Source organism: Mytilus edulis, chromosome 12, assembly GCF_963676685.1.
Source record: "Mytilus edulis chromosome 12, xbMytEdul2.2, whole genome shotgun sequence".
NCBI lineage: Eukaryota > Metazoa > Mollusca > Bivalvia > Mytilida > Mytilidae > Mytilus > Mytilus edulis.
This window is the reverse complement of record NC_092355.1, coordinates 40,514,024-40,541,087: the sequence shown is the minus strand read 5'-3', so window position 1 is coordinate 40,541,087 and position 27,064 is coordinate 40,514,024. Positions and strand designations below refer to the sequence as shown.

The 27,064-nt window shown below is 32.6% G+C and overlaps 1 protein-coding gene across 1 annotated transcript; it reads right to left on the bottom strand.

The window, feature by feature from the left end:
- On the bottom strand, positions 1 to 27,064 carry LOC139498468 (uncharacterized). The gene is made up of 7 exons (XM_071286854.1): positions 26,912 to 27,064; positions 16,991 to 17,130; positions 13,459 to 13,746; positions 11,573 to 11,893; positions 10,621 to 10,662; positions 8,639 to 8,689; positions 1 to 4,424 (listed from the first exon to the last, which is right to left on the bottom strand). Exons 3-7 carry the CDS (start codon positions 13,640 to 13,642, stop codon positions 1,840 to 1,842), a joined length of 3,183 nt encoding a protein of 1,060 aa, XP_071142955.1. The 5' UTR covers positions 13,643 to 13,746; positions 16,991 to 17,130; positions 26,912 to 27,064; the 3' UTR covers positions 1 to 1,839.

Sequence of the window (27,064 nt, the reverse complement as noted above, 5' to 3'; positions counted from 1 at the left end):
TTTTATACACAATAGACAATATTTATTCGAACAAACATCTTTTCAATTCAAAACCAATATTCAAAGATTAATCGAATGTCTTGAATATATTTTGATATGAAAATCTGGTTTCTCTACATTCATGTTTGAATTAAACTTGATAATTTTTTTCTGATTTCAAAAAATGTCACTACCGATATGATATGATAGTTTAATTGACACTGATTCCAAAAAAATATGTAGTCCATTTAAATTGCATTAACCAAGGACCTCATACGAAAAGATCTTTATTATATATGGCGAATGAGTCACATCACCATACATGTAGTTTTAAATAGAAGAGGGGAGAAAACTCCAACTTAATGTCAATGTACAATGTACCCTTTAAACCAAAATGTATGTGTTACGACATTTTGGCAACTAACAGTTTCGTAAATAAACTCATCATAGATACCAGGACTAAATTTAGAATATACGCCAGACGCGCGTTTCGTCTACAAAAGACTCATCAGTGACGCTGTAATCCAAAAAAGTTAAAAAAGCCAAAGAAAGTACGAAGTTGAAAAGCATTGAGGACCAAAATTCCTAAAAGTTTTGCCAAATACAGCATGTACAATAAACGTATGTTGTCTATATTTTATACAGTTTTGAAAAGAGGTGATAATAAACCAAAATCAAAATTTAGACCTTGACTTTATTTGTTCCCTTTCGGACAAAGGAACTCTGATGAAAAAAACCTGGATATAATCTGTGTTAGTGATGTCACTATTTCAAACGTACTGATAATCTAATTATTATTAGGACGTAGGTGGTCGGGTTGTCTAGCGCGTCCGGCACAGTGCAATGCAAATGAGTGTCACGATATCTCAGTCGTATAAAATCGAATCCCGGCCAGGGGAGAACAAAATATTTACTTCCGGAAATGTAACATTTGATAACTGACATGTACCAAATACAATTAATCTGTGATAGTTTCATGGCTATTATCATTACCGATTCAGTTATTACGTTGCTGTGGGCAATTTTTTTAAATTCATTTTTGGGTTTTGTTCTAATCCTTTTACAAAGTAGAGGTAAAATATACCAAAATGCACACACATACAAAATGTAGATATAAGAACCAACATTGTAATACAGAAATCAAACACAACAAAATACAAACTATCAAATATAAAATTTTGTAGCTTTATTAGGAAGCACAAAAAGTTAAAAGCAAAAGGAAAAACCATCCTAAAAATATCAAAAGTTATAAAAAGAGAAAGTAAAATTTCACATTGAAATGGCCTTATCAGATGTCAAATCAATAGCTCAAATACATCAAGCAAATGGAAAACAACCGTAACATTTCTGACTTGGTTATTATTTCACTATGTATGAAATGGTGCATTACCTTAGTTTTATAGATTTGTAAACCCCTCAAATGTATATGTATGTCGATCGCATTATATTGACAACATTATAATTATTCTCATTTTAATAACATAAATTAGGCCGTGAGTTTTCTCGTTTGATTTTTTTTAAATCCGTCCCTTCGGGGCCTTTTATAGCTGACTATGTGGTATGTGCTTTGCTCATTGTTCAAGGCCATACGGTGAAATATAGTTGTTATTTTCTGTGTCATTTGATTTCTTGAGGAGAGTTGCCTCTTTGGCAATCATACCACATCTTCTTTTTTTTTATAAAAAAAGGAAAAAGGTACAAATCGGGAACAACAGTCAACACTCTCGTTTCCTGGTACATTACTTAAGAAAAAATGTGTCAAATAAGAAAATTATCTCTCAAATGGAACAGAAGATGTGGTATCAAATGTTCTTTGATGTCTTTCTCATTGTTAATTTCTGATCACAAAAATGTATCCCATTACAGTTTTTTTTCGTCAACTTCATGCTTCTTCAAAACTTTCATTATCTCTAAATGCTTGTTTTTTTCTGCAATCTCCATAGGTGAAACGTTGTTTACCATACGTAAATGGGCATTCGCTTTGTAAGTTAACAACTTAAAAACAATTTCCAAATGTCCGTTTTGACAAGCTTTGAATAATGCTGTTTTCCCGTCTGTATCTGACATATCTAAACTAGCTCCAGCTTCCATCAACTGAGAAACAACATGGGTATGACCGTTTTGTGAGGCTAGATAAAGAGACGATACGCCATCAGATGTGCATCTGTTAATGTTACATCCATGTTTCAATAGTTTTTCAACGATCTCAACATCGCCATTTTGGCTAGCAATCATAAGTGGCGATGCACAATTTTCACGATGTACATTTGGGTCTGCATTGAATTTGAAGAGTAGGCACACAGTTTCATAATGACGATGTTGACACGCCATAAAAAGAGGTGATACTCCATCGCTGCGGCATGAATTAACATCTGCTTTATGTTCTATCAAATGATTTGACATCTTTATGTTACCATTTGCACATGTCATTATTAGTGGTTGTCTCCCAATATTGACGTCGGCATTGTGTTGCAACAATAGTTCCATGGCTTCAAAATGGCCTTTCGAGCACTGGCACGTTGCATACAAAGGCGAAATGTTTTTGTTATCGAGTATATTAACAGATATGTTTACTTTATCTAATAACATCCGTATAACTTCTACGTGGTTTTTGTAGCATGCAGCATGTAATGGTACCTGTCCAGTATTATTTTGACGATTAATATTAGCCCCATAATTCAACAGATTTTTCACTATTGATAGGTAGCCTTTTTCACATGCGATGAACAATGGCGAAGCATCTAATTTGGAACATAAATTGATATTGGCTTTGTAAATTAATAAATTTTGCACGATTTGAGCATGTCCATTTTGACAAGCAAAATACAACGGTGAATATCCGTTCTTATTTTGATAGTCTTTGTCTACATCGGTGTTCCTGAGGATTTCATTAACAATAGCTGTATGCCCATTTTCACATGCAACAGAGAGAGGCGAATCATCGGTATTTTTCTTTAAAGTAGCATCAGCTCCATATCTTAAAAGCATTTTTAAAAGTTCAAGATGACCATTTTCGCAAGCAATGTATAATGACGTTGTTCCATTTTCCCTTTGCATATTTATGTGTGGATGTATATAGTTGTTTCTATTAACACGCGATACGACTTCTCTCAAGTTTTTACTTTTGGCAGGAATTCCTGTGTTCTCTAGTAACCATTTTGTAAGCGAAATGTTTCCAATGAAACTGCTGAGCAACAATGGACTATCCCTGCTTTCATTGTCTGTTTTTTGTGCCAATCTTTTCTTTTCTGATGCATCTAAGTTGTTTAAGGCTTTCATTAATTTGTCAATAAATTCATGATTTTTCATGTTTATATTACAAAAAACACTGGCAGTTAGACCTTTGAACCAATCTTGTATCAACCTATCTATATAGATATCAACATGCGTGTCAAACAATGCAATTGAGAGGTTTGTGTTATTTTGAGAGGTAAAGACTGGATTCCAAATGAATCGCTCACGTATAAAATCACTACTACACTTTGAAATACACAAATCTACATTATTGCGTACAACAATCTGGGCAAGAAAATCAAATAGTTTGTCGTGAATTGTTCTGTAGGTTCCATCTACTTTAGAAAGAAATGTATCTTCAAGTGTTTGAAATGAGTCTTTTAAACATTCAACTGATGTGCCTTTGTTTAATTTGCACTCGGTGAATGTTTTTTCCATAAGATCCTGCGTGTGTGTGTCTTGACTTTGTAGTTGTTTTTCAGCCATTCTGTTGTTGAATAATACACAAATGACAAGGCAGCAATATTTAAGCTTCCCACCTTCTCCTTCAATTCGAAAGCTCTCAATCTCGTTTCTGTAAAATTCGAAGGGGTTATGAAAGAACTGTTTGATTTCCTTACAATTGCTTTTCTGATATAACTTGCATAATAAGGGAAAAAAGTCAAACTGATCTGAAAGACCTTTTACATCATCAGCATGTTCTTGAAAGTACATTTCAGCTAATCTCGATAATTCCTCTTTTGTAAACTTAATTGTCTCCGAATTCAGATTACACTCGCTTGAACTGAAAAGGGATAAGGCTTTGAATTTTGCATCTTTGAATACCTGCAACCTACATGTAGCAATGATCTTGCAGGGATTTTGTTCCAAAAATGGTTGTACAATTGCTAATATTTCTTCCCACTTATCTACCTGATTGTTGTTCAGAGTAAAATGGCCGCATATGTCATCAATAACAAAAAGTGTCTTGACCCCTTTTTGTGAAAAACGTCTCAAATCTTTGGGAGTACATGTAGGAATAATACGATATCCTTCTTTCTTTAACAATAAAGCTACATGTCTCATAGTAGCTGTCTTACCAATCCCTGCATTTCCAGATACGATAACGCTAATATTATTCCTAATACGTTTAAGAACTTCGTCTGCTGCTCTGGTGCAAACAAATGAATCGTCTTCATTTCTCCACTGCTCTATAAGGACATTGTGCTGATCTGAAAGATGATGTACTAACTATTATGCATGCTGAATCAAATTAAACAATCCAGCCCCTTTTCTGTATCATTTGCTTTTTTTTAACATACCACAGTTTCAAATTTACATTAACTTAAAAGCATGTTTTCATCATACTCAGTAAATGACAAATATAAGAAATATGTGAAAACTTTAAACTTTATATTTTTGTCCTCCATCAGAATTAAACCTACTGCCTAGTATTAATTTGAGGTGGATTTTCTCGTGAATATGTCATTATCATTAAGACATTTTTGAGTAGATTACACCTTTCTTCGAAGTGAATAGTGTTGTTCAGAACTTTACAAAGTACACTTTTAAAGAAATGTAAAACCTCATATTGTTAATTTAGAAAAAATCATGGTGCATGTTTAAAGTGCATAGAACACAAATTTACAGAGTAAGGCCGGCGAAGTTGTCATCTTATTGTATCGGTCACTCACAAGAATACAAAAGTGAAAAACAGCTAGATCTCAGCAGTCAGTTGGTTAAAGAATTTTACAATCAGTAAACAAAAAATGGGGGTACATTCGTGATTTGCAATACTCAGTAAAATCTTCAGGCAGGGAACCTATATTTGACCTTAGTTTGGAAGTGCAATGCACCAATTGTCCAACATGATTAGTTTATATGAAAGTGCCTATAAATAGCAATACATAACAAAAAAAATTATTTGAATGTGAGTTATTCAGTACAAAGATTAATACAATAAAAACAATACAATTATGAATTGTCTAACAATGTAATAGGATCACACCTAATTATTAAGGATGAAAATGTTAAAATGTTAAAAATATTTACGATGTGAAAAAAAGTAATCGCAATATTTTGCTAACTTAAAATGTATGAAAATTGTATCATAGAAAACAAATTACAAAATCTGAAAAGAATATTTTTAAGTAAAAATGGGTGTAGCATGTTTTTTTTCCAAAATACTATTGAAATCGTATTTCCCTAGGATTTTCAATTTTTGTGCCGAAGATCTGTGGTTCTCTCCGGTAATCATGAGCATGCATTTATCGAGGTGAAGTCGGAAGTAGATAAGAATTTGTTTAGCATGATCGAATGGACAAATTTTATCATTTTGTACTGCTCACCTTTATCAATCGATGGGCAGTCCATTCCCGAAATCGAATAAGAAGTCACATGAACGAAGAAGTTTGTCTGACGTTAAAATACGTAGTCCAATAGCTCAAGGCTACATGGACACACACAGTGTACCTATTCCCCATAATATATTTTTTTTATGTTTGAAACCTCGTTTTAAGAAAAAAGACCTTTACAACTATATATCATGATAAGCATATCTACGTCGACACGAAGCCCATTATATGAAGAAATGTCGAACTGTCACTACTGCTGGTATCCAATCAACTGTTCTGAAGCTCGAAATAATGTAATTTATAAAATTATATTTTCTGAGTGTTAGAACACCATTGTATGTGTATCTACATTAAAAATTACTGTACGTTAGTTTTGGAGGACAATTGATTCAAACTAGGGAGGCACATGCATTAGGTTGGGGAGGAGGGCTGTAAGGCCAGAATATAATTTAAAATAAGGCATGACAGGAGTTTTGAGTAAAATAAAGGCAGGATATAAGCTATATGTCTGGCTAGCTAAATAGTCGAGAAGATAACAGATCAAAGTATTCAAGATAATTTTAGATGGATGGCAATTCTAAAGTACTATCGGTAAATCAATGCTATATTTCATGTGCCGCATGAGCGTCCCTATTAAGTAAGACAGTCTAAGCTTGACACATTGATACTTAAACTTTACGAGATATCAATAATTTTTTTTTTATCAAATTCAAACAGTGGAAGCTTTCTGAAGTCAGTTCATATGATATCAGTGCTAATCCATCATTTTTTTCCAATCAGCTGTATGTCCTTTATGATAAAGAATGGAGTGCAATTGTGTTGAAAAATTGTAAGCATATAATGGCATTGTAACAGTACTAGAACATATTTACATCAACATCAAAAGGTAAGGTGGAGACTGTGGACTGCTGATTCAAAATAATATAGATTTCTTTGTAACCACTTTCATGATGATAGGTGTAAAATGATCGGCATTGTACAGCTTAATACAAACCCTAGCAGTCAAATCCATAATAGTTGGGAAAAGTAAAATTGAGAATGGAATGGGGAATGTGTCAAAGAGACAACAACCCCACCATAGAACAGACAACAACAGAAGGTCACCAACAGGTCTTCAATGCCGCGAGAAATACCTGCACCCAGAGGCGTCCTTCATCAGGCTCCTTAAGACTTATATATACTAGTTCAGTGATAATGAACGCCATACTAAGCTCCAAATTGTACACAAGAAACTAAAATTAAAAATAATACAAGACTAACAAAGGCCAGAAGCTCCTGACTTGGGACAGGCGCAAACATGCGGCGGGGTTAAACATGTTTATGAGATTTCAACCCTCGCCTATACCTCTAGCCAACGTAGAAAAGTAAAATGTATAGCAATACGCACATTAAAATTCAGTTCAAGGGAAGTACTAGTCTGATTTCAGAAGATGTAACTAAAGAAAATAAACAAAACGATACATAAAAATCAACAGACTACTATCAGTTTACTGACATGCCAGCTCCAGACTTCAATTAAACTGAATGAAAGATTATGTCTTCATCATATGAATATTAAGTACAATCCTTCCCGTTAGGGGTTTAGTATCATACCATCATAGCATATATGAGAAAAACATACCCGTGTCATGCCAACAACTGTTTTTTTTTTAAATAGATGTGTTTAGTTCTGATGCAAAAACCCTATAAGTGAATCAATATTAACGCCAAAATATGCAATCTTTAATGACCTGACAACAGTATCGTAACTATATCACTTCTTAATAAGTCTATTTTAAGGTTTTGTTAGCTTCTGAGGTGAATACTGACACTTCAATCAGCTTGATACAGGGATTGGGTTTATTATTGAATATTTGACACATCATAGGTTTCTGACACAGATTAATATGGTCTACAACGTAAAGAAATCAAATTGTACATTTAACTTTTATTGTCAAATATCATTAATCTAAATACATAGATTAAACATATCGTACAATCGAATACTTAGTTATTCTAACTTTGTAGAAATTATACTGAGTCTACCTTGTGACATTAATTTGGACCGTATTTAAGAGGTTTTATTTTTGTTAAATGTTTAAGAATTGTACTATACATAATGCAGTATAGTACCTAATATTGAAACGTTACCTTAAAATGTTAATATAAAAAAGTTAAATCAGAATCAATCTTAAACTCCAGTGTCACTGGGTCACATCTCTTTTGGATATAAGAACCACTATATATCTTGAATGTCTGTTTGATTTGGCAGGGTATTTACGTTTCAACACTTGTAATATAGTAATATGTTTGTTTTGTATATAATATTAAGAAAATCGAACAACTACCATTTTTCTTCGTACTAAAAACTTTTTAAAAGCAGTTATAGACTCAGGCCTTAATTTTTACCCAGCCTTAGATTGCAGATACGGGTCGACCGCAACAACTAAGGTCTTACTGTTATAGAAAAAGTAAAATCACAAAAATACTGAACAAAGAGGAAAATGCAATCGGAAAGTCCATAATCACATGGCAAAATCTAATGACAAAACACACAAAAAGCGAATGGACAAGAACTGTCATATTCCTGTCTTGGTACAGGCATTTTCAAATGTAAATGTAAAAATGTAGATTAAACCTGGTTTTATAGCGCCAAACCTCTTCCTTTGGTGACAGTCTCATCAAATTCCGTTATATTTACAATGATGCGTGAACTAAACAGACATAAAAAATAAAATAGTCAAAATACGGGTACAGCAGTCATCATCGTGTTACACTTTTAAAAGGCACAATTCAACAGAACTCAAAAACATCTATCTACAAACACATTCATTGATTAACGTGTTTGACGTCAGAAAATTGTATACGTCACATATATTTGTCTTTCCATGTATACACAAACAATTTTAAAATTTCACACGGGCAATGTTAGCATACAGCGAAAAAAATCAATAGTATGAAAGGTTTAATTTCAGAAATAGACCGATATTTAAAATAGTCCAAAAGTTATATAGAATTTATAAGAATCCACAAATAGTTCATGCCACTACGCGATTGAATAATTTTGACGTTTGTGGTTCAACGTATTTTCTACTTCATAATAGATATATTACCTTGTATGTTCCTTGGTATTATATTTTCAGTTTGCTCACGTTTGTGTATATCTAAAAATCGAACAAAATATCTGTAGAAAAATTACTTCACGAATATGATATAAACAGATACAAATAAGGAAAAATAGTTATCAAAGGTAAAAAGGTCTTGCACGATGGGTTAGACTAAATAAATATAAACATTGCGTTGTCCTCTACAATCGCACCATCTGATTCGTGGTACACTTGTCCTATATCCGATAACAATGAAAGAAAGAAATAGTTGCACTAATAATACATTCAAAAGGTAGTCCTACTATACTTTTATATTATTCAATTTTTACAGGTTTTATGAAAAGCAGTCCCACATGTGGTAGCAAAGAAATTGTAACTACTAAATAGCGATACAATGTAATGATGATTTGTTGATACACCTACATGTATATTATTCACAATTAATGAAAACAAAAATAATCAGCTTGTCTCAAATAGTAGTTGAATAAAAGTGCATGATTAAAAAACTTATATATACGTTTTCCTATTTATTTGTATTGTAGTCCTGTAATATTATGTTGTCATTTCTATGTTATATTTAACATTGCCATTAAAGTGTGAGGTTTGGCATGCCACAAAACCAGGTTCAACCCACCATTTTTTCCTTTAAAAATGTCCTGTACCAAGTCAGGAATATGGCCATTGTTATATTATAGTTCGTTTCTGTATGTGTTACAATTTAACGTTGCGTCGTTTGTTTTCTCTTATTTTTGAGTGTAAATTAAAATTGCGATAAGACGTGTCACGGTACTTGTCTATCCCAAATGTACATGTATTTGGTTTTGATGTTATATTTGTTATTCTCGTGGGATTTTGTCTGATGCTTGGTCCGTTTCTGTGTGTGTTAGTTACATTGTAGTGTTGTGTCGTTGTTCTCCTCTTATATTTATGCGTTTCCGTCAGTTTTAGTTTGTTATCCCGATTTTGTTTTTTGTCCATGGATTTATGAGTTTGAACAGCGGTATACTACTGTTGCCTTTATTTATATAATAATTCATTGTGATAGTTTAACAATGCAAAAGGATGGTATATTATCATTAGTCTTACATTTTACATACTATATTTTATGACAAAATTCATCAAGGTGTTTAAAAAATACTTATAGTTAAAGCCGGTTCATAATTTTGATTTTTAATGATGAGGAATTTTGAATCTTTAGTGCTCTTCAACTTCGTTCTTGTTTGGCTTCATAAATATTTTGATATGAGCGTCACTGACGAGTCTTGTGTAGACGAAACGCGCGTCTGGCGTACTAAATTATAATCCTGGTACCTTTGATAACTAATTACACCACAAGGTTGATGCCACTGCTTGTTGACGTTTCGTCCTCGAGGGTATCACCAGCCCAGTAGTCAACATTTCGGTGTTGACATGAGTAACAATAATGTGGTCGTTTTTATAAATTTCCTGTTTTACAAAACTTTGAATTTTTCGAAAAACTAAGGATTTTCTTATTATAGGCATAGATTACCTTAGTCGTATTTGGCACAACTTTTTGAAATTTTGGATCCTTCGCACTTGTTTGGCTTTATTTATATTTATATTTATTTTGAAATGAGCGTCACTGATGAGTCTTATGTAGACGAAACGCGCGTCTGGCGTACTAAATTATATTCCTGGTACATGTACCTTTGATAACTATTAATGAAGAAATTAGTCTCTCAATTGATACAAACACTCATTTTTCTTTCATCTGTACGCTGCATTATTCAGCCTGTCACAAGTCAGGAGCCTCTTACCTTTGTTAGTCTTGTACGTGTTGTATGATTTATGTATTTGATTTTCGTTCATTTATATGTTTTATAGTTTTGTGTGACGTTCGTTTTCACCTAACTACTACACAATTTTATATAGGGGAAATCTACGTAAAGTAGAGTAATAGTTATGTCGCTTTTACCGGATATCCTTAAAAAATAACCGTTAAAATAATTTCTGTAATTTACATGTACCTCTTGTGTGTTTTTCTTTATTTTCTTTTGCTGTTATTCTCCCTTTAGAATACAAAATTGATAAACGTCCTATTTGCATAGTAACTCATTTATTGCATAATTAATACGGATTGTAAAGAATGCACATTTTAATTACATAATCATACATTTTAGGATTTGTATGCATTCTAAAATAAGTTGTGCAGAAAAAAACCAACAGTTATATCAAATTTCATTCTGTGTTGATCCGTGTTTGTGGTGTACTTTTATTTTACTAAAGACAAATGCCGTTTTCATTGTTCGAGTTCTTTTCATTGACTACAACGTAGTATATTCCCCTTTCTGTCGATTAAATAAAATTAACCTATAGGTCAGCATTTTGCTCACTTTTTTTGGATTTACATGTACCTTCACCAGAAATGCCAAAACGTAAACCTTTTGAATTCAATTGATATTAAGACCTTTTAAAAGAGCTTCCTTATACAAAAGAGGGTACAAATAGGAAAAATTCTAAGGTAACTTGTCCAATGTTCTATATTTGAGGCAATGATTCTTCAACCCTGATTTGAAAGAGAAAAAGCTCCAGATTATCTTCAAATAGTACTGTTTTGTCGTCAGTACATAAGATATATCTTTTTAACCACGACAGAACTTCAAAAAAAAAAAACCAAAGCCCGTGTCTGTATTTTATCAACCGTAATCTACGATTAAGTTATATAGGGGTTTGTCTGGATTACAACCTACATTTTTGTGTTGTTTTCGTTAATTAAACAAAATGAAGTTTATATCATGCTTTTAAAAAAAATGAAGAAAAGGGTATGCTTTACAGAGATTTTTTGTCAAGCTGCAGATTGTGCAAAATTATCAGAGTTTGTCTAGATTTCACTCGAAAAACCAAAATTTGTTTAAAAGAAATATCAAAGATTACACATGAGATAAAATAATAAAAAGTAAAAAAGAGATCACAAATTACCAATGTGTATCTTTATCTTGTCCTCTTCCGTAACTTCGGTGTTCTTTATACGTTTTGAAAGTTCTTCATAACAAGTATCCTCTTCTAAAGCTGAAAGGAAATATGTATAAGCATCGGCGTTCTTGTACATCAGCTTAGTTAAAAGTAGTCTATTGCATTGTTCCTTGGTGTTACCTGGGGCACACACCTCAGCGTGGTCTTCTAAGCATAATACTTCGTCACTAATGAGATGATCTATTATCGTGTTTGTAGTGGCTAATTCATTGACCAATATCTTGAAATTCTTTTGTAGTTTGATGGTATGACTGCTTAAATCCATTACTGAAATTAAACCAAGTATAATTTTGCTTTTTACAATTAACAATGTTTTTCAACATGATGTTTCATTCAAAAACTTGAGAAAGCCAAAAAAGAAAGAAAATGTAAATGTTTAACGCGTTTATGTATTGATCAACATGAAAACTTTTAACGTGAGATTACCCCCACCCCCCGGTTTTGGAAGGGTTCGTGTTGCTTAGTCTTTAGTTTGCTATGTTGTGTTTTCTGTACTCTTATTTGTCTATTTGTCTTTTTATTTTTAGTCATTGCGTTGTCAGTTTATTTTCTATCTATGGGTTTCACTCTCCCCCTGGTATCGTTTTTTAAGAACTGCATTTATTTGGGCAGAAGAGGACTGCCGGCAGTTGACTGTCATTTAGTTAAGTGACGTATTTGTATATTTTTGCGTTCACCGATGCAAATGTTGAGGTTATAAAAAACTAGTAGGAACACAGGTTCCTTTTCTTGATAACTGTAGGTCTTAACGCTAGAACCGCTAGAGAAGACAGTTACGACAGGTTCACATCAAAACATGACTGCGTCCTACCTTCAACTAGAAAAAAAATCCGACAAGAGCAACATGGGTTCATATTTCTTGTCCAACATTAGGTTGCTACGTATTTAAAACAAATCTTTTCTAATTTTTCAATTTAGCTTCAGTTTGAAATGAATGAACCTCTTGAACAATTAGTGTTCGGAAATACCCTCTCAATAGGTCTGAATGTTTACAGTGAGGATGTATGCTATTGGATTGTATGATTTGACAATAATACTAATTGAAATAGTCTTCAAAGTAGACTAGATATAATACTTATATACACATAAGGGCTGATGTTTGAGGCTTCCGTTATGTTGCTTGTTTGGCATCAATGAATATTTCTTCTCTCATTTTGTTAAAATTGCGACAACACGATATGTAAACACAATGAAGCTTTATAAATAACTAAAATTATAGACATGATCGAGGATTAAACTGTCGATTTAAAAGGACGAGTACATGTATTCGAAACAATGACATTTATGACAGTTACGTACTTGAATCAGTATACTTAAATACAATTGATAGCAAAGTTATACTTTATATTAATCAATTCTGAAATGTGGCTTCTAGAAAAAGCTATCAATACAACTTTCCCTATCTAGAAAAAGCTATCAATACAACTTTCCCTATCTAGAAAAAGCTATCAATACAACTTTCCCTATCTAGAAAAAGCTATCAATACAACTTTCCCTATCTAGAAAAAGCTATCAATACAACTTTCCCTATCTAGAAAAAGCTATCAATACATCTTTCCCTATCTAGAAAAAGCTATCAATACAACTTTCCCTATCCCAACTGAAACCAGTTTACCATGCTAGCTCATTAAAAAGCCAACCACAAAAGAAAAAAAAATAACAATAAAGAATAAAGTCCTCGATTTTTTTTTTTTTTTTTTTTTTTTTAATGTAGTTGATATTTTGAGAAATCCGAGAAAAATATTACAAAGATAAGTTTTCCCAGAGCAACAACGTCAACCAACAACACTATGTAAAAAGAATTAACTTCAAGTAATAAAGTAGCCATCTACCTTCAAATACAGCTAGATTGTAATCGCCTTCAAAATCGTAGTTCTTCATTTTGGACACAAGATCTATCTTACTTCGGTCAAATTCTATAAGTTCTTCTTTAAAGGTTTGAAAGGTACCGTATGGTCTGGCCATAAGAATGTTAAGAATCATCCTATTTCGTTCTGACAAGCGTCGTTCATTCATTATATCTTCTCTGTCTTCAATCGTCAGGCAGCATTTAGAGATAAGTCCATCCAAAACAGTCGTGTCAAGCGTGACATTGTGTAAAAACTCGTCGTAGTTTGGACCTGTATCGTGTTAATAAAAATCTTCAGAAAGTTAACTAAGTAATATGTATTACCAATTTCGGGATTATATCTTAAGAAGTTACAGATACTAAGGTTTTCATATGTTCTATTACGTGAATATTGAAAATGCTTCCCTTAAAAATGTAGAATGAATAACATGAATAAGGCATTTATTCAATTACAAGCTTTTTATCCACGAAAAGACCAGAAGAGAAAATCCTTCCTATTAGAGCCTACGTATCAATATAACGAGTATTCCTTTTTACGAGTTCTCCTTTTTGTTTTGTATACTTAAATTATAAAGAACCCAGTCGAAACCTCACAATAAGTAATCGGCTTGATGTTCCACTATACCATTATCCCATATTCCTTAAAAGAGGGACGAAAGATACCAAAGGGACAGTCAAACTCGTAAATTTAAAACAAACTGACAACGCCATGGCTAAAACTGAAAAAGACAAACAAACAACAGCACACATGACACAACATAAAAACCCAAAGAATAAACAACACGAACCCCACCAAAAAAAAACAAACTAGGGGTGATCTCATGTGCTCCGGAAGGGTAAGCAGATCCTGCCCCACATGTGGCATCCGTCGTGTTGCTTATGTGATAACAAATCCCGTAAATAGTCTAATTCGGTAGGTCACATTCATGAAAGGGAAGGGGGTTGTAGTTACGACGTTAGGAATATATTCGAAATCATTTGTGAAACGGTTATTCCATAACGGTCAATCAACTCGTGATGGCGTCCGTAAAATTTACGAAGAGATGATTTCAACTTCACCATTTGGAACTCTTGGTTTAATAGCTTCCTTGTGAGCAGCAACCCTCTATCAAGAAAATCATGATAGGAAATGCAAGCACGGGAATATCGTATCAATTGCGAGATATATACCCCGTATGCAGGCGCTACTGGAATGTTGCTACTTAGAAATGGAAAGTTCACAATTGAAAAGCTGAAATCATCTCTTTTGTCGTACAGTTTTGTTTTCAACCGACCCTCATTGTCAATTTCTAGATGTAAGTCAAGATATGAGGCCGACTTAACTGTATCTGTAGTATCTTTTATCTCTAGCTCAATGGGATAGGTGCGTTCCACATAGTCACCAAATTTTGAATTATTAAGTGAAAGAACATCATCTATATAGCGGAAAGAAGAGTTAAAGGATATTGCTAACTGTTTATCTTTCTTCCTAAGAAGTTCCTGCATGAAGTCAGCCTCATAATAAGAAAGAAACAAGTCGGCAAGAAGAGGGGCACAGTTTGTTTCCGTTGGAATGCCGACAGTCTGTTGAAAAACACGTCCTCCGAACGTAACAAATATGCTGTCAATCAAAAAATCAAGCATCTTGATAATATCAGTTTCAAAGAATTTTTTAAACTATCCTGATTACAAATATACATAGTAAAAACACTATTGAAATCAGGAATAGACGAATTGTGTCTTTTTAAACTGTTAGAATACATGGTGTTTAACTTAAAAAAAAAAAAAAAGGTTTTACAAATGAAATGTTATATAATTGATTCTTTTATACACCTTCCTCACCAACACTACACTTTAATGCATGTACCGCCTATTACACATATAATGTACGAACAACGGCGGAAACTTACAGCGCTGTTTTTTTAAGTCAAATCAAATTATTTGATTGAAATTTATTTTCAGCTACATGTATTTGTTAGAGGTAAGAAGAAATAAGAAAGTTTAAGTTTTAAACAACACTGTTGCCTATCACAATGACATATGTGCAATGCTATCACAAATCACTTTAAATTACATAATTCGCATAAACGATTAAAGAATAAAACTGTCGGTGTAAAGGTTCATTTTTAGTTACCCGTGATTTGATTTTTTCAATATTGTTAACTCCATAACATTAACTATGTTGGTATTGTGAGGTGAAAGTAGTTGACGTTTTTAAGCCTTATTCCGAAACTTAAAAAAAATAATATTTTCATACCTTTTTTTTTAATTTCCCCCGCATTTCCAGGCCTTATAATGACACACGTGCAATGTGTGATACTGATATACTAGTATGGCCTAACATGACACACTAGTTAGTGTATCGATTTTGATTAAATGACTGAATACGAAATGGACTGTTTGTTTTATTGTAAGGTAAAAAATGTTTTTGTAGAAACATAAATACATTTTCTATGTGTTACTTACTCTTTACAGCTGATTGTATTAACATACTTACAAGATACTGATTCAGTTTTTCTAAAAGTAACAAATACTCAAACTTAATAACACTGGACAGATAATTTTTATTATTTTTGTGAATGAATTACAATCTTCAAGATAGTTAACAGTTATTGGCAGTTACAGAACATATGTAGTTCCGAATCCAAAAATAATAACACAATGTTAATACTGTCTTGGTTGTAAACCAAATCCGAACTAACCGATACTCAACGGAATGACGTTTACTAAATAACTGTCGTGCTGTGTTTTGTGTCAGATCTATTTTTCCATTTAAAAATCATAAGCTCTTGTGATATCATTTCACAGTTATTTAAGATATACCTTTTTTCGTAGAAATATCGGTATATTGGTTTGACGTACAGCCTCGAGTCATAAAGTTTAAAAGCTGAAGCACGTAAAGGTCCTTTAGAAATCGCCAGTAAGATACTATAGGATTATACACCGCACGTTCGTCCGTCTGTCAGTCATTCAGCTCCTCCATCAGTGTGATAGATATTTTTTTAAACATTGTTTTTGAATTTTTTTATCTATTGGTTTGCAATTCAGTTTAAGAGAAAGTTTAAGACTGTGTCCTGATTTGGCGAAAAGAGCTGAAGGTGGCATTTAACTACGCGAACAATCAAACAAAAATAGAAAGCCATACTACTGAAAAACGAGGAACTTATACATTTGTGAAACCATAAATGAAGTTTTTAAAACTCGATTGTACTAACGTGATGCATTTTAAAATATACTTTATCAGTGTACTTGCATAATATTTTTTGGATTTTCTTCGACATACTTGATCCGAAACACAATTATCATTTGAAAGTGTGACTGATTTATATATGACATTTATTTTGTCAACATTTTCTAGTTTTAAACTAATATGAAAAATAACAGTTGTTATTTGTAGTCAGGTTTATCATTAAAACAATTTTTTTCTTTATTTTGTTTTTTCCTTGTTTGGATAGGATAGACAACTTAAATCAACAAAGACTATATAACACAAACAAAACAAAGAAAAATAACGGTTGGTTGGTGTAGATACAGACAAATTCTGATTAAGCAAATGATTTACTTACTCCTGTTGTTCAACCATCTCAATGGTCTCTGGACTTACTTCGGGATTCATATGAACAGACACAATCACCTTTTTCTTCTGAGACTCCATTTTATATTGCTAAACTGTGTTCTAAATAGACAAGAAGAACACAGATGGTTAAAAAGAGATTTTTCACATTCGTATTGTCTTCGCATATATATTTAAAAAAAAATGCAAGACGAACATGTCGTCCTTATTTTTGTAATGAAGATTTATTCATTTTGCAAATCAGATGATCTCATTCAGTAATTGTGAGTATCATACCCAGTTGTGATGATTAAAATATCAATCAGTGTGAGGCTAGAGGAATCATGCAGATTAAAATATCGATCAGTGTGAGGCTAGAGGAATCATGCAGATTAAAATATCAATCAGTGTGAGGCTAGAGGAATCATGCAGATTAAAATATCAATCAGTGTGAGGCTAGCGGAATCATGCAGATTAAAATATCAATCAGTGTGAGGCTAGAGGAATCATACAGATTAAAAGTACAGTTTCTACAACACGACTGGTGCCACGTGTGGAGCAGGATCTACTTACCCTTCCAGAGCACATGAGATCGCCCCTGGTTTTTGGTGGGGTTCGTGTTGCTAATTCTTTAGTTTTCTATGAAAGAGGGACGAAAGATACCAAAGGGACAGTCAAACTCATAAATCTGAACAAACTGACAACGCCATGGCTAAAAATGAAAAAGACAAACAAACAACAGCACACATGACACAACATAGAAAACTAAAGAATAAACAACACGAACCCCACCAAAAAACTAGGGGTGATCTCAGGTGCTCCGGAAGGGTAAGCAAATCCTGCTCCACATGTGGTACCCGTTGTGTTGCTTATGTGATAACAGATCTGGTAAATAGTCTAATTCGGTAGGTCACATTCATGAAACGGAAAGTTTGATCGACATCATTACTTACGTATCTCTATAATAACGATATTGAACAACACGATATCTTCATATCAGCAAATCTATTATCGCATTGAGTGTCACAAGTATTGCAGTACATTTATTTATACCTAAATTTATATTTAAATCGTTTGATTTAGCTTCGGATCATATCACATGGCAAAAAAATGTATTATGGGATTTCGTTATTGGTTAAATGATTGAAATGAATCAGATAAAAAAAACTATTATCATTTCAATGATTTTTCATGTGTTTTTTTAGCCCATGACTACTTTTGGGAAATTTTGACAAAAAAAATATTATTTCTGATTGACGTTTATACCAGGGCATGAATACTTGCATACCTGTTATTAAAATTTGCTGTTACAAAATGATAGAAAATATTATAAATTAAGGAATGTATCTCCCTCATGCAAAGCTCTGATTCCTTTCACGGATTTGGCTATACTTTTTGGACCTTTTGAATTATAGCTCTTCATCTTTTATATAAGCTTTGGATTACACCTATTTTGGCCACGAGCATCACTGAATGCGCATCTGGTGCAAGTAAATTGGTACCGTTAATTTTATTATTTCTCTTTTAGAAATCCTGAACAATGCACTTCATTCAGTTAATATTTAGCACCAGTACTCGTAGTTTACTACCTTTGATTAGTGTTTAGTATGACGATAAATGTTTTCATTTGTTCTTGTAGTAGTTACAACGAAATCGATTTGTATAACTATTTCTGTTCTGCATGCCTACATGTACCTTAAATAAAATAAGAACAGGTAAATTATTGCAAATGAGTTCCGAATATTGGCGCAATTGATACATTTGGAAAACAAAATTTGGCGTAAATGATGCCCCTGAAAAACAGTAATTGGCGCAAAAGGACTACTGTCCTTACAACAATATTGTTTTATTTAACTGTACGTTATTTTATTTGGCGCCATTGTGTCCTAGGTGATGGTTGTCTTAATTTTGACATTGTTTCAGATCTAACTCCCTGGTTTTGTTGATTTTGTATTTACATTGTTTCATAGATTAAAGTTATTCGTTCAGTTCACTTGTTTTTGGTAACATGTCTTTTGATTGATATTTTATAGTGTGTCTTTCTATCTTTTGATATTACACGATTGTTTCAGGTAGGGTAAACGTTCAAACCCGCTGTATGTGTTTGCACCAGTCCTACGGTTTTCATATAGATAAGACCGTTTGTTGGTTTTCTGTTTGATTGGCTTTACATTTGTCATTTGAGGCCCTTTGTGGCTTGTTGTTCAGTGTCGGACAAGGGTCGGTGTTGAAGGCCGTACGTTGACATTTAATGGTTATTTTTTATAAATTGTGACTTCGGATGGACACGTGTCTCATTGGCACTCACACAACACCTTATATACCTATAAAAGCCGTTTAAAATGAATAAAGACTTTAGTTAGTTTAAGATTAAATCTAACCTTATGTCAGTTGTCATGTTGAAACAATAATAGAATAAATGTACATGTTTATTAAAACATTAATAAAATAACAAATACAATATTATCTAACACTATTTATATAATCTGTGACGATGTATTGTTTCACTAGATCAATGACAAATAACAACCAAAAACAACTAGAATCTTATTTCTGTTGCCAATTTTTTAAAGTGTCACGATATCCAGTAATACTCATTCTTTAATTCTCTTTGTAAAAACTCTCCTGCAATTTGTCATCCTGCAGTTGCGTTTGGAAAACTACTTGAGCGACAACTTGTTTCTTTAAAATCAATCTCAAACAAGCTTTACATGTATATAGAACTTTTTTATATCCCACGAGAAAAAATATAACTTTTTATATCCCATGAACAAATTATATTTTTTTTGTATCCAATGAACAAAATTATAACTTTTTTATATCCCATGAACAAAATTATAACTTTTAGTTTGCAGATGTCTTAGTCATATTTACTGTTTTGTAATAAGAAATAAACAATAAAGGAAATATTATGGGGTCCACCACTTCCCAACCTATTGACTCGGCAGTTCGGTACGGATGGGGGTTATGGACTCTGCTCTAAACAAATATAGCTAATTGAAAAAACTACAGCTCGAAAAGAATTTTTTTTTAGGTATGCATTCTAAAAGGCCAAAAAAACATGGAAATAAAGTCAAATTCGATAATTTTGGGACATCCACTTTCCGACCCATTGTCTCAGTAGTTTTTTTTATGGCTAGGGATTATAGACGCTGCCCTAATAGATAAGACCGTTTGTTGGTTTTCTTTTTGATTGGCTTTACACTTGTCATTTGGGGCCCTTTGTAGCTTGTTGTTCAGTGTCGGACAAGGGTCGGTATTGAAGGCCGCACGTTGACATTTAATGGTTAATTTTTATAAATTGTGACTTCGAATGGAAACGTGTCTCATTGGCACTCATACCACACCTTATATATCTATAAAAGCCGTTTAAAATGAATGACGACTTAGTGTAAGATTTAATTTAACCTTATGTCAGTTGTCATGTTGAAAAAATAATAGAATACATGTACATGTTTATTAAAACATTAATAAAATAACAAATAAAATACTATCTAACAATGTTCATATAATATGTAACGATGTATTGTTTCACTAGATAAATGACAAATAACAACTAAAAACAACTAGAATCTTATTTCTGTTTTAATTAAAAATTAAGTGTCACGATATCCAGCAATACTCATTCTTCAATTCTCTTTGTAAAAACTATCCTGCAATTTGTCATCCTGCAGTTGCGTTTGGAAAACTACTTGAGCGACAACTTGTTTCTTTAAAATCAATCTCAAACAAGCTTTACATGTATATAGAACTTTTTTTATATCCCACGAGAAAAATTATAACTTTTTATATCCCATGAACAAATTATATTTTTTTTTGTATCCAATGAACAAAATTATAACTTTTTTATATCCCATGAACAAAATTATAACTTTTAGTTTGCAGATGTCTTAGTCATATTTACTGTTTTGAAATAAGAAATAAACAATAAAGGAAAAATTATGGGGTCCGCCACTTCCAAACCTATTGACTCGGCAGTTCGGTACGGATGGGGGTTATGGACTCTGCTTTAAACAAATATAGCTAATTGAAAAAACTACAGCTCGAAAAGAATTTTTTTTAGGTATGCATTCTAAAAGGCCAAAAAACATGGAAATAAAGTCAAATTCGATAATTTTGGGACATCCACTTTCCGACCCATTGTATTCATCTGTAATATTGTCTATCATGTCTATATACAAACTAAATTTCACAATGAAAATTTATCCTTCTTTTAACATTTTTTCATAGATAAGAACAATGTTTCATGATGTATTTTCTTGGGGGACTATGGCATGGTATTGGTTGCAAACATTGGTATTGTAGTTTTTTTTTATTCATATGCAATAATTACATCATGGGAAATTCGTTCACGTCATAAAGTCAAAGGAGTAGAGGCAATAAGGCCCTTATTTGGCTAAAAATACTGCAAATTTTAAAGTTATCAAAGGTATTCTTAAATTACTGAAAACTTGTCTAAGGTATAAGGTACTAAGAAAAACAAAACAAATTTGACATCAAACAAGTTACCATGGCAACAAATCATAACCTAATTTGCATATTTTGTTAAATTTCGTGATTTTCCTTGTTTTTTCATCAAATTTTAAGTATATTGTAGACTGAAAAAGTGTGTGCGCCCAAGAAACAACTTTATATCTAGTGAGATAATGCCAATAGTTATAATAAAGCTTTTGTTTAATTATTTTGTTGTTTCTCGGTTGCGCAGGATGTTTCCACAACGGACATAAAGTCAGAAAACTGCATAAATTCTTTATTTTTCATCGTTTTTGTGAAAACAGTACATATTATGACTTAATTTTGATGTCATCAGATAAAAATCGTAATGTTTTCATTGATATTTCTTGACCCTATGCATTTCTAAACATTATGTGCCAATTTGAAATAGTTATCAAACATTTCATTTTCTTAGGCCTTAATGCCCCTACTCCTTTAAAAGTTATCATATGTATTATTAAATAACTGAAAACCGTACTACAGTACAAAGTACTCAGAGAAACTAAACAAAATTTGTCATTGAACAAGTTTTCATGGCCACAAATCATAATTTATTTTGCATATTTTGTAAAATTTCGTAATTTTCCTATGTTTTTCATCAAATTTTATGTATACTTTAGATTGAAAAAGTGTACACACCTAAGAATCAACTTTATATTTGGTGGGATCATGTAAATAGTGATAATAAAGCTTCTCTTAAATTATTTTGTTGTTTCTTGCCTGCACACGATGTTTCCATTACAGAAATAAAGATTGAAAAACTGCATAAAAAATGTATTTTTCATTTTTCTTTTAAATAGTACATATTATGACGTAATTGTGACGTCATCCGGTAAAAATTTGTATGTTTTTCTTTAATATTTCTTGAACCTATGCATTTCTAAACATTATGTGCCAATTTGGAAGAGATATCAAACATCTATTTTTTTGGGCCAAATCCAACGTTTGTGATTGAGCGGTAATATTTTGGATTTCTCCGCTTTCTTTACAAACATGAGTGAACAAGAATTGAAAAACGCTTCAGAATATCGTACTCTAACTAAATCTGGCGTTTGTGCGAGTCCTGTATTGGCTGTTAAAATCTTCTGGTCATAAATATTATTATTTATATTGCAAAATTTTGATGGTCAAAACGTTCGGACCACCACTTTTCAAAAACTTTCAATATGAATCTTTATACAAATATATCGTTTTTTTTAAATAGATTAGACACCGTTGTTTTTCTGTGTTTCTTATGGTGTCAGACCACCAATTACTCCCTCTAATTTAGAACGTATGTAAAAGTAGTCCTACTTTGACACAAAATAGTGCTTTTGATGTCATTGTTTACTTAAACTAAGCAACAAATTTGCAGAAATGAAACTTTTGGTGAAAGGGAAATATATTTAGACCATTTTGAGCCAAAATTCACTTGTCTATGAGTTTGCATTAAAAATTCAGGATTAATGCGCTACATAGTACACTAATTTAAGATTTCCAGAAAACCGGGAGTTATTCTGGTAGTACCTGTCTTTTCAAAATCAGAAATTTGTTACAAGACTTTAAACATTGGTTGAAAATTGGCATGTAGGAAGGTGATACATGTACAATTCAGGATATACCTGGTTTCCTTGAAGTTAAACTTAAGGTAAAATATTTAGAAAGCTGTGAAAATTGTAAAATTTGGTTGAACAGATAGGGATTTTTAATTGGTGGTCTGACACCTTTAAGACGGTACTTTGTGTCTATAGTCTTAATATTAGTTTTTTTTTGTCTCGTATCGATCTTTTGAGTTAATCTTATTGCAACTGATTAGTGCAGGTTGTTCTTTTAATATACTGTTACACCACTGTCCCAGCTTCGGGATGAGTTGAGTGCTCTCAAACATGTTGTTGTACTGTTACATCGCTGTCCTAGGTTAAGGAGAATATTGGGATCCTGTCAGCATGTTTAACCCCGACACATTCTCTATGCATGTGCTAGTCACAAGTCAGGAACCTGTAATTCAATGGTTACCGTTTGTTTCTGTGGTATACATATTTGTGATTTGTTTCTTTTTTGTTCATTGATTCGGCCGTTAGTTTTATCCCGTTTGAATTGTTAATACATTTGTGATTTCGGAGCCTTTAATACCTTACTTTTGCGGTATGGGCTTTGCTTGTTGTCAAATGCCGTACAGTGAATTATAGCTGTTGATTTCTGTGTAATGTGGTCTCTAGTGGTGAATTGTCTCATTTCAAATCATACCACATCTGCGTTTTTATATCAACCGTGTCATATTCTTTATTTACCTGGTTGTCGTTTGTTCATGTCTCGACTCATATTTGGTATTTTGTGAATTGTTTTGTTATGTTTAATTAGGACGTTATTTTTTACGTTTGAATTGTTCACACTTTTCATGTCGGATCTTATATAGACGACTTTACAGTATCAGGTTTATGTCATTGTTGAAGGCCTTACGATTGTCTATAATTGCTTACATCCACTTCATATTTGAACTCCGATGGATAGCAATCATATCCCATCTATTCGGTGCTATATTATATATCTGACTTCTAAACTCGTGTTTTCCGAACAAGCATGACATATTTGTCACTGGACGTTAAAAATTACCAACAAACAATCAACCAATATCATCGTGTGTTAAATAAGTAGACACATTTGATATTTATTTGTTTGTTGGGATAGGGGACAAAAGGATTTCATATATGAATATAGTTGCCTAGTAAGAGCTGAAAATTAGGCATGTTTAGCGACAGATTAAAATGAATAATAATACCCTCTCTTCCTTTCCCCTATAATTCTATATCTTTTAGTTTTTAACAATTCAACCTTTTTTTATCCATTGATCTCTATTATATTTGTCCTAAACATGCGTGAAATATTTCACCGGACAAAAGGCAACTAAAATTGATCAACGTATTCTTTATATTTCATCATTTATTTATTACCTTTAGGTTAGGTCCCGCCCCATATCTATCTTTTGCTCATTATTCTCTCTATGTAAATCAAATTCCTGTCCTGATAAGCTAGATAAATATAAGAACTACACCGTCAGACAATAACAGTTGAGGGACGATCATTTGATATGCTAGGGAATTATAGAAGCGATCTTTAATCTGAACCTCCCTTCTACACACAATAACTATACTGCCAATACTCGCATATATACCTCTCTATACAAATATCTAAATTTGAACCCCTCTCCCCTAGACACCGAGGTTTTGGATCCGCTCATGTTAAATTTATCTTATTATATACATTTTGTACGGGTCTAGATGGTAGCTACACGTACAATCCTACAACTTGTTGGATACAAATCATTATAGATTTGTATCTAATTATATAATATACTGTGTCACAAAATAAAGTTACTTTTATACCACACCTTCTTTTGAAATATGCCCTGCATTCTTATTATTTATGCAAAGACATATAGTAGTTATTGAAGTACTGTGGGGCTTGAAAAAAAATCTATTAAAGGGATTCGAAGATAGGAACAGTAACAAAAAGCTCAGCAACGACTCCTAAATGTAAAATGATATGCGACATAAGACATGAGAGCACATATTTTAGATAATTCAAAATATGAAGTTCACGGCTTTATACTGTTTATCAGGTCTCTTTTTGTGGTTCTCTAGTTCTGCTGTCGTAATAAGGTGATTTTTTCTCAATGTTGCATAAAAGATGGGGCTTCGTCCGAATAATTATAACGTCCTAGAAGGCTTTTTATTTTTTGTTTTAATGTTGCCTTCCTGCGACGTCTCTGAGGATAAAACATATATGACATCAGAGAACGTAGAAGGAGGGGAACTAGCTATGTATTTCTTTTATTTTAATGTGTAGACTATAGGGGAGTTTCTTTAGAAAGGGTTTTCATTGGAGGCGTTTTTACCATGTCCGCACGTATCTGTTTCTATCAATGAACAGGTTGTGGTAAACTAATAATTATTACTTGTCACTCGCATTTTTTGTTGGATCTGGCCATTATTCGCATCAATAGCCAGTGCACGAACTCGCACGAACGCCCATTTTAGTAAGGGGCGATATTTCGAACTGTTTTTTTTTTTTATTTTTGGTTACTCATGTTCAAAAAGAAAGTGGAGAATCCAAATAATTACCGAACAATCAACAATAATGTTCCAAATTTGATATTGTCACGTCAAAGAATTTCCCATAATGCAATTATTGCATATAAATTAAGAAAAACCAAACTATACCAAATGATTAGCAACTATTTTTATAGTTCGTTCTTATGTTGTACTGTTATACCACTGTCCCAGGTTATGGGGAGGCTTTGGATCCCGTTAACATGCTTAACCCCGTCACATTATTTATGTATGTGCCTGTCCCAAGTCAGGAGCCTGTAATTCAGTGGTTGTCGTTTGTTTATGTGTTACATATTTGTTTTCCGTTCATTTTTTTTTTTATATATAAATAAGGCCGTTAGTTTTCTCGTTTGAATTGTTTTACATTGTCTTATCGGGCCTTTTATAGCTGACTATGCGGTATGGGCTTTGCTCATTGTTGAAGGCCGTACGGTGACCTATAGTTGTTAATGTCTGTGTCATTTCGGTCTCCCGTGTACAGTTGTCTCATTGGCAATCATACCACATCTTCTTTTTTATATATTGCATTAAAATGACAAGTTATACCGATTGAATAAAAAAATATTGCATTTGAATGACAAAATATACCATTTGAAGAAAAAAAATAGCGTTTAAATGAAGAAATATACAATTTGAATTAAAAACTATTGCCTTTAGATCACAAATATAAAAATTTTGCAACCAATACCATGCCATAGTGGAGAATATTATGCTTCGCACAGGTACATATTGAAGTTTATGCCACAGTTCCTCGGGATATTATTATCTCCCTCGTTTTTCTGTGTTTTTTTTCTTCTGAAAAGGGCGGTGCATTCACAACCAGAGAATTATCAAAATAACTGACTACCCGATTCCAGATTTTACAAATCTTCTTGGTCTGAAAATTCTAATTCAATCGATGTAAACACTTTATCATGTGTACGTGACAGATGCTTTTCAAACTTTTTTTTAATTTTTTTTTGGTATAGAAACAAAAATACTTATGAAGATTTAAATATGTGTAAAAGTTAAATTGTTACCCTCGGTAAAATATAAGGGTAAGGATGTTTGGGTTGCAAATGAGACAACTATCATAATCAATTAAAGACGGAAGTACAAACACCGTTGAATATATCTATACTCTTTGTTGACAAAATGGTTTACCTGAAACTACACGATTGTCTAAGCTTTTGTGAAGCTTTCATAAACATTCCCTCTTGCTTTTAATTTAATCGAAATAGATATTACCTTTATTGTTTGTCATTTAACTGCTGTATGTTCAGTAAAACACATTGTAAAAGACAACCTATGTGATAAAAGAGAGAGAAAAAAAATCGACTTACTTCAAGGTAAAGCTTTTCTAACAACCTATCAATAAGAAAATATGATAAGTACGTTATAAATCCTTTCAATAACATCCCATTTTTAATTTTAAAGTCCAATCTACATAGCAGAGAGTTGTATTACCTGGCAATCGGTGACACCTTATTTTCTTA

Bases quoted from the DNA above. Each gene is read 5' to 3' on its own strand.
- LOC139498468 (XM_071286854.1), bottom strand. From the start codon at position 13,642: ATGAATGAACGACGCTTGTCAGAACGAAATAGGATGATTCTTAACATT. The intron at 11,894-13,458 runs GTAGATGGCTAC...GTTTAATTTCAG, and splicing joins CAATCTAGCTGTATTTGAAG to TAATGGATTTAAGCAGTCAT. The intron at 4,425-8,638 runs GTAATATATCTA...ATCATCTTTCAG, and splicing joins AATACCAAGGAACATACAAG to ATCAGCACAATGTCCTTATA.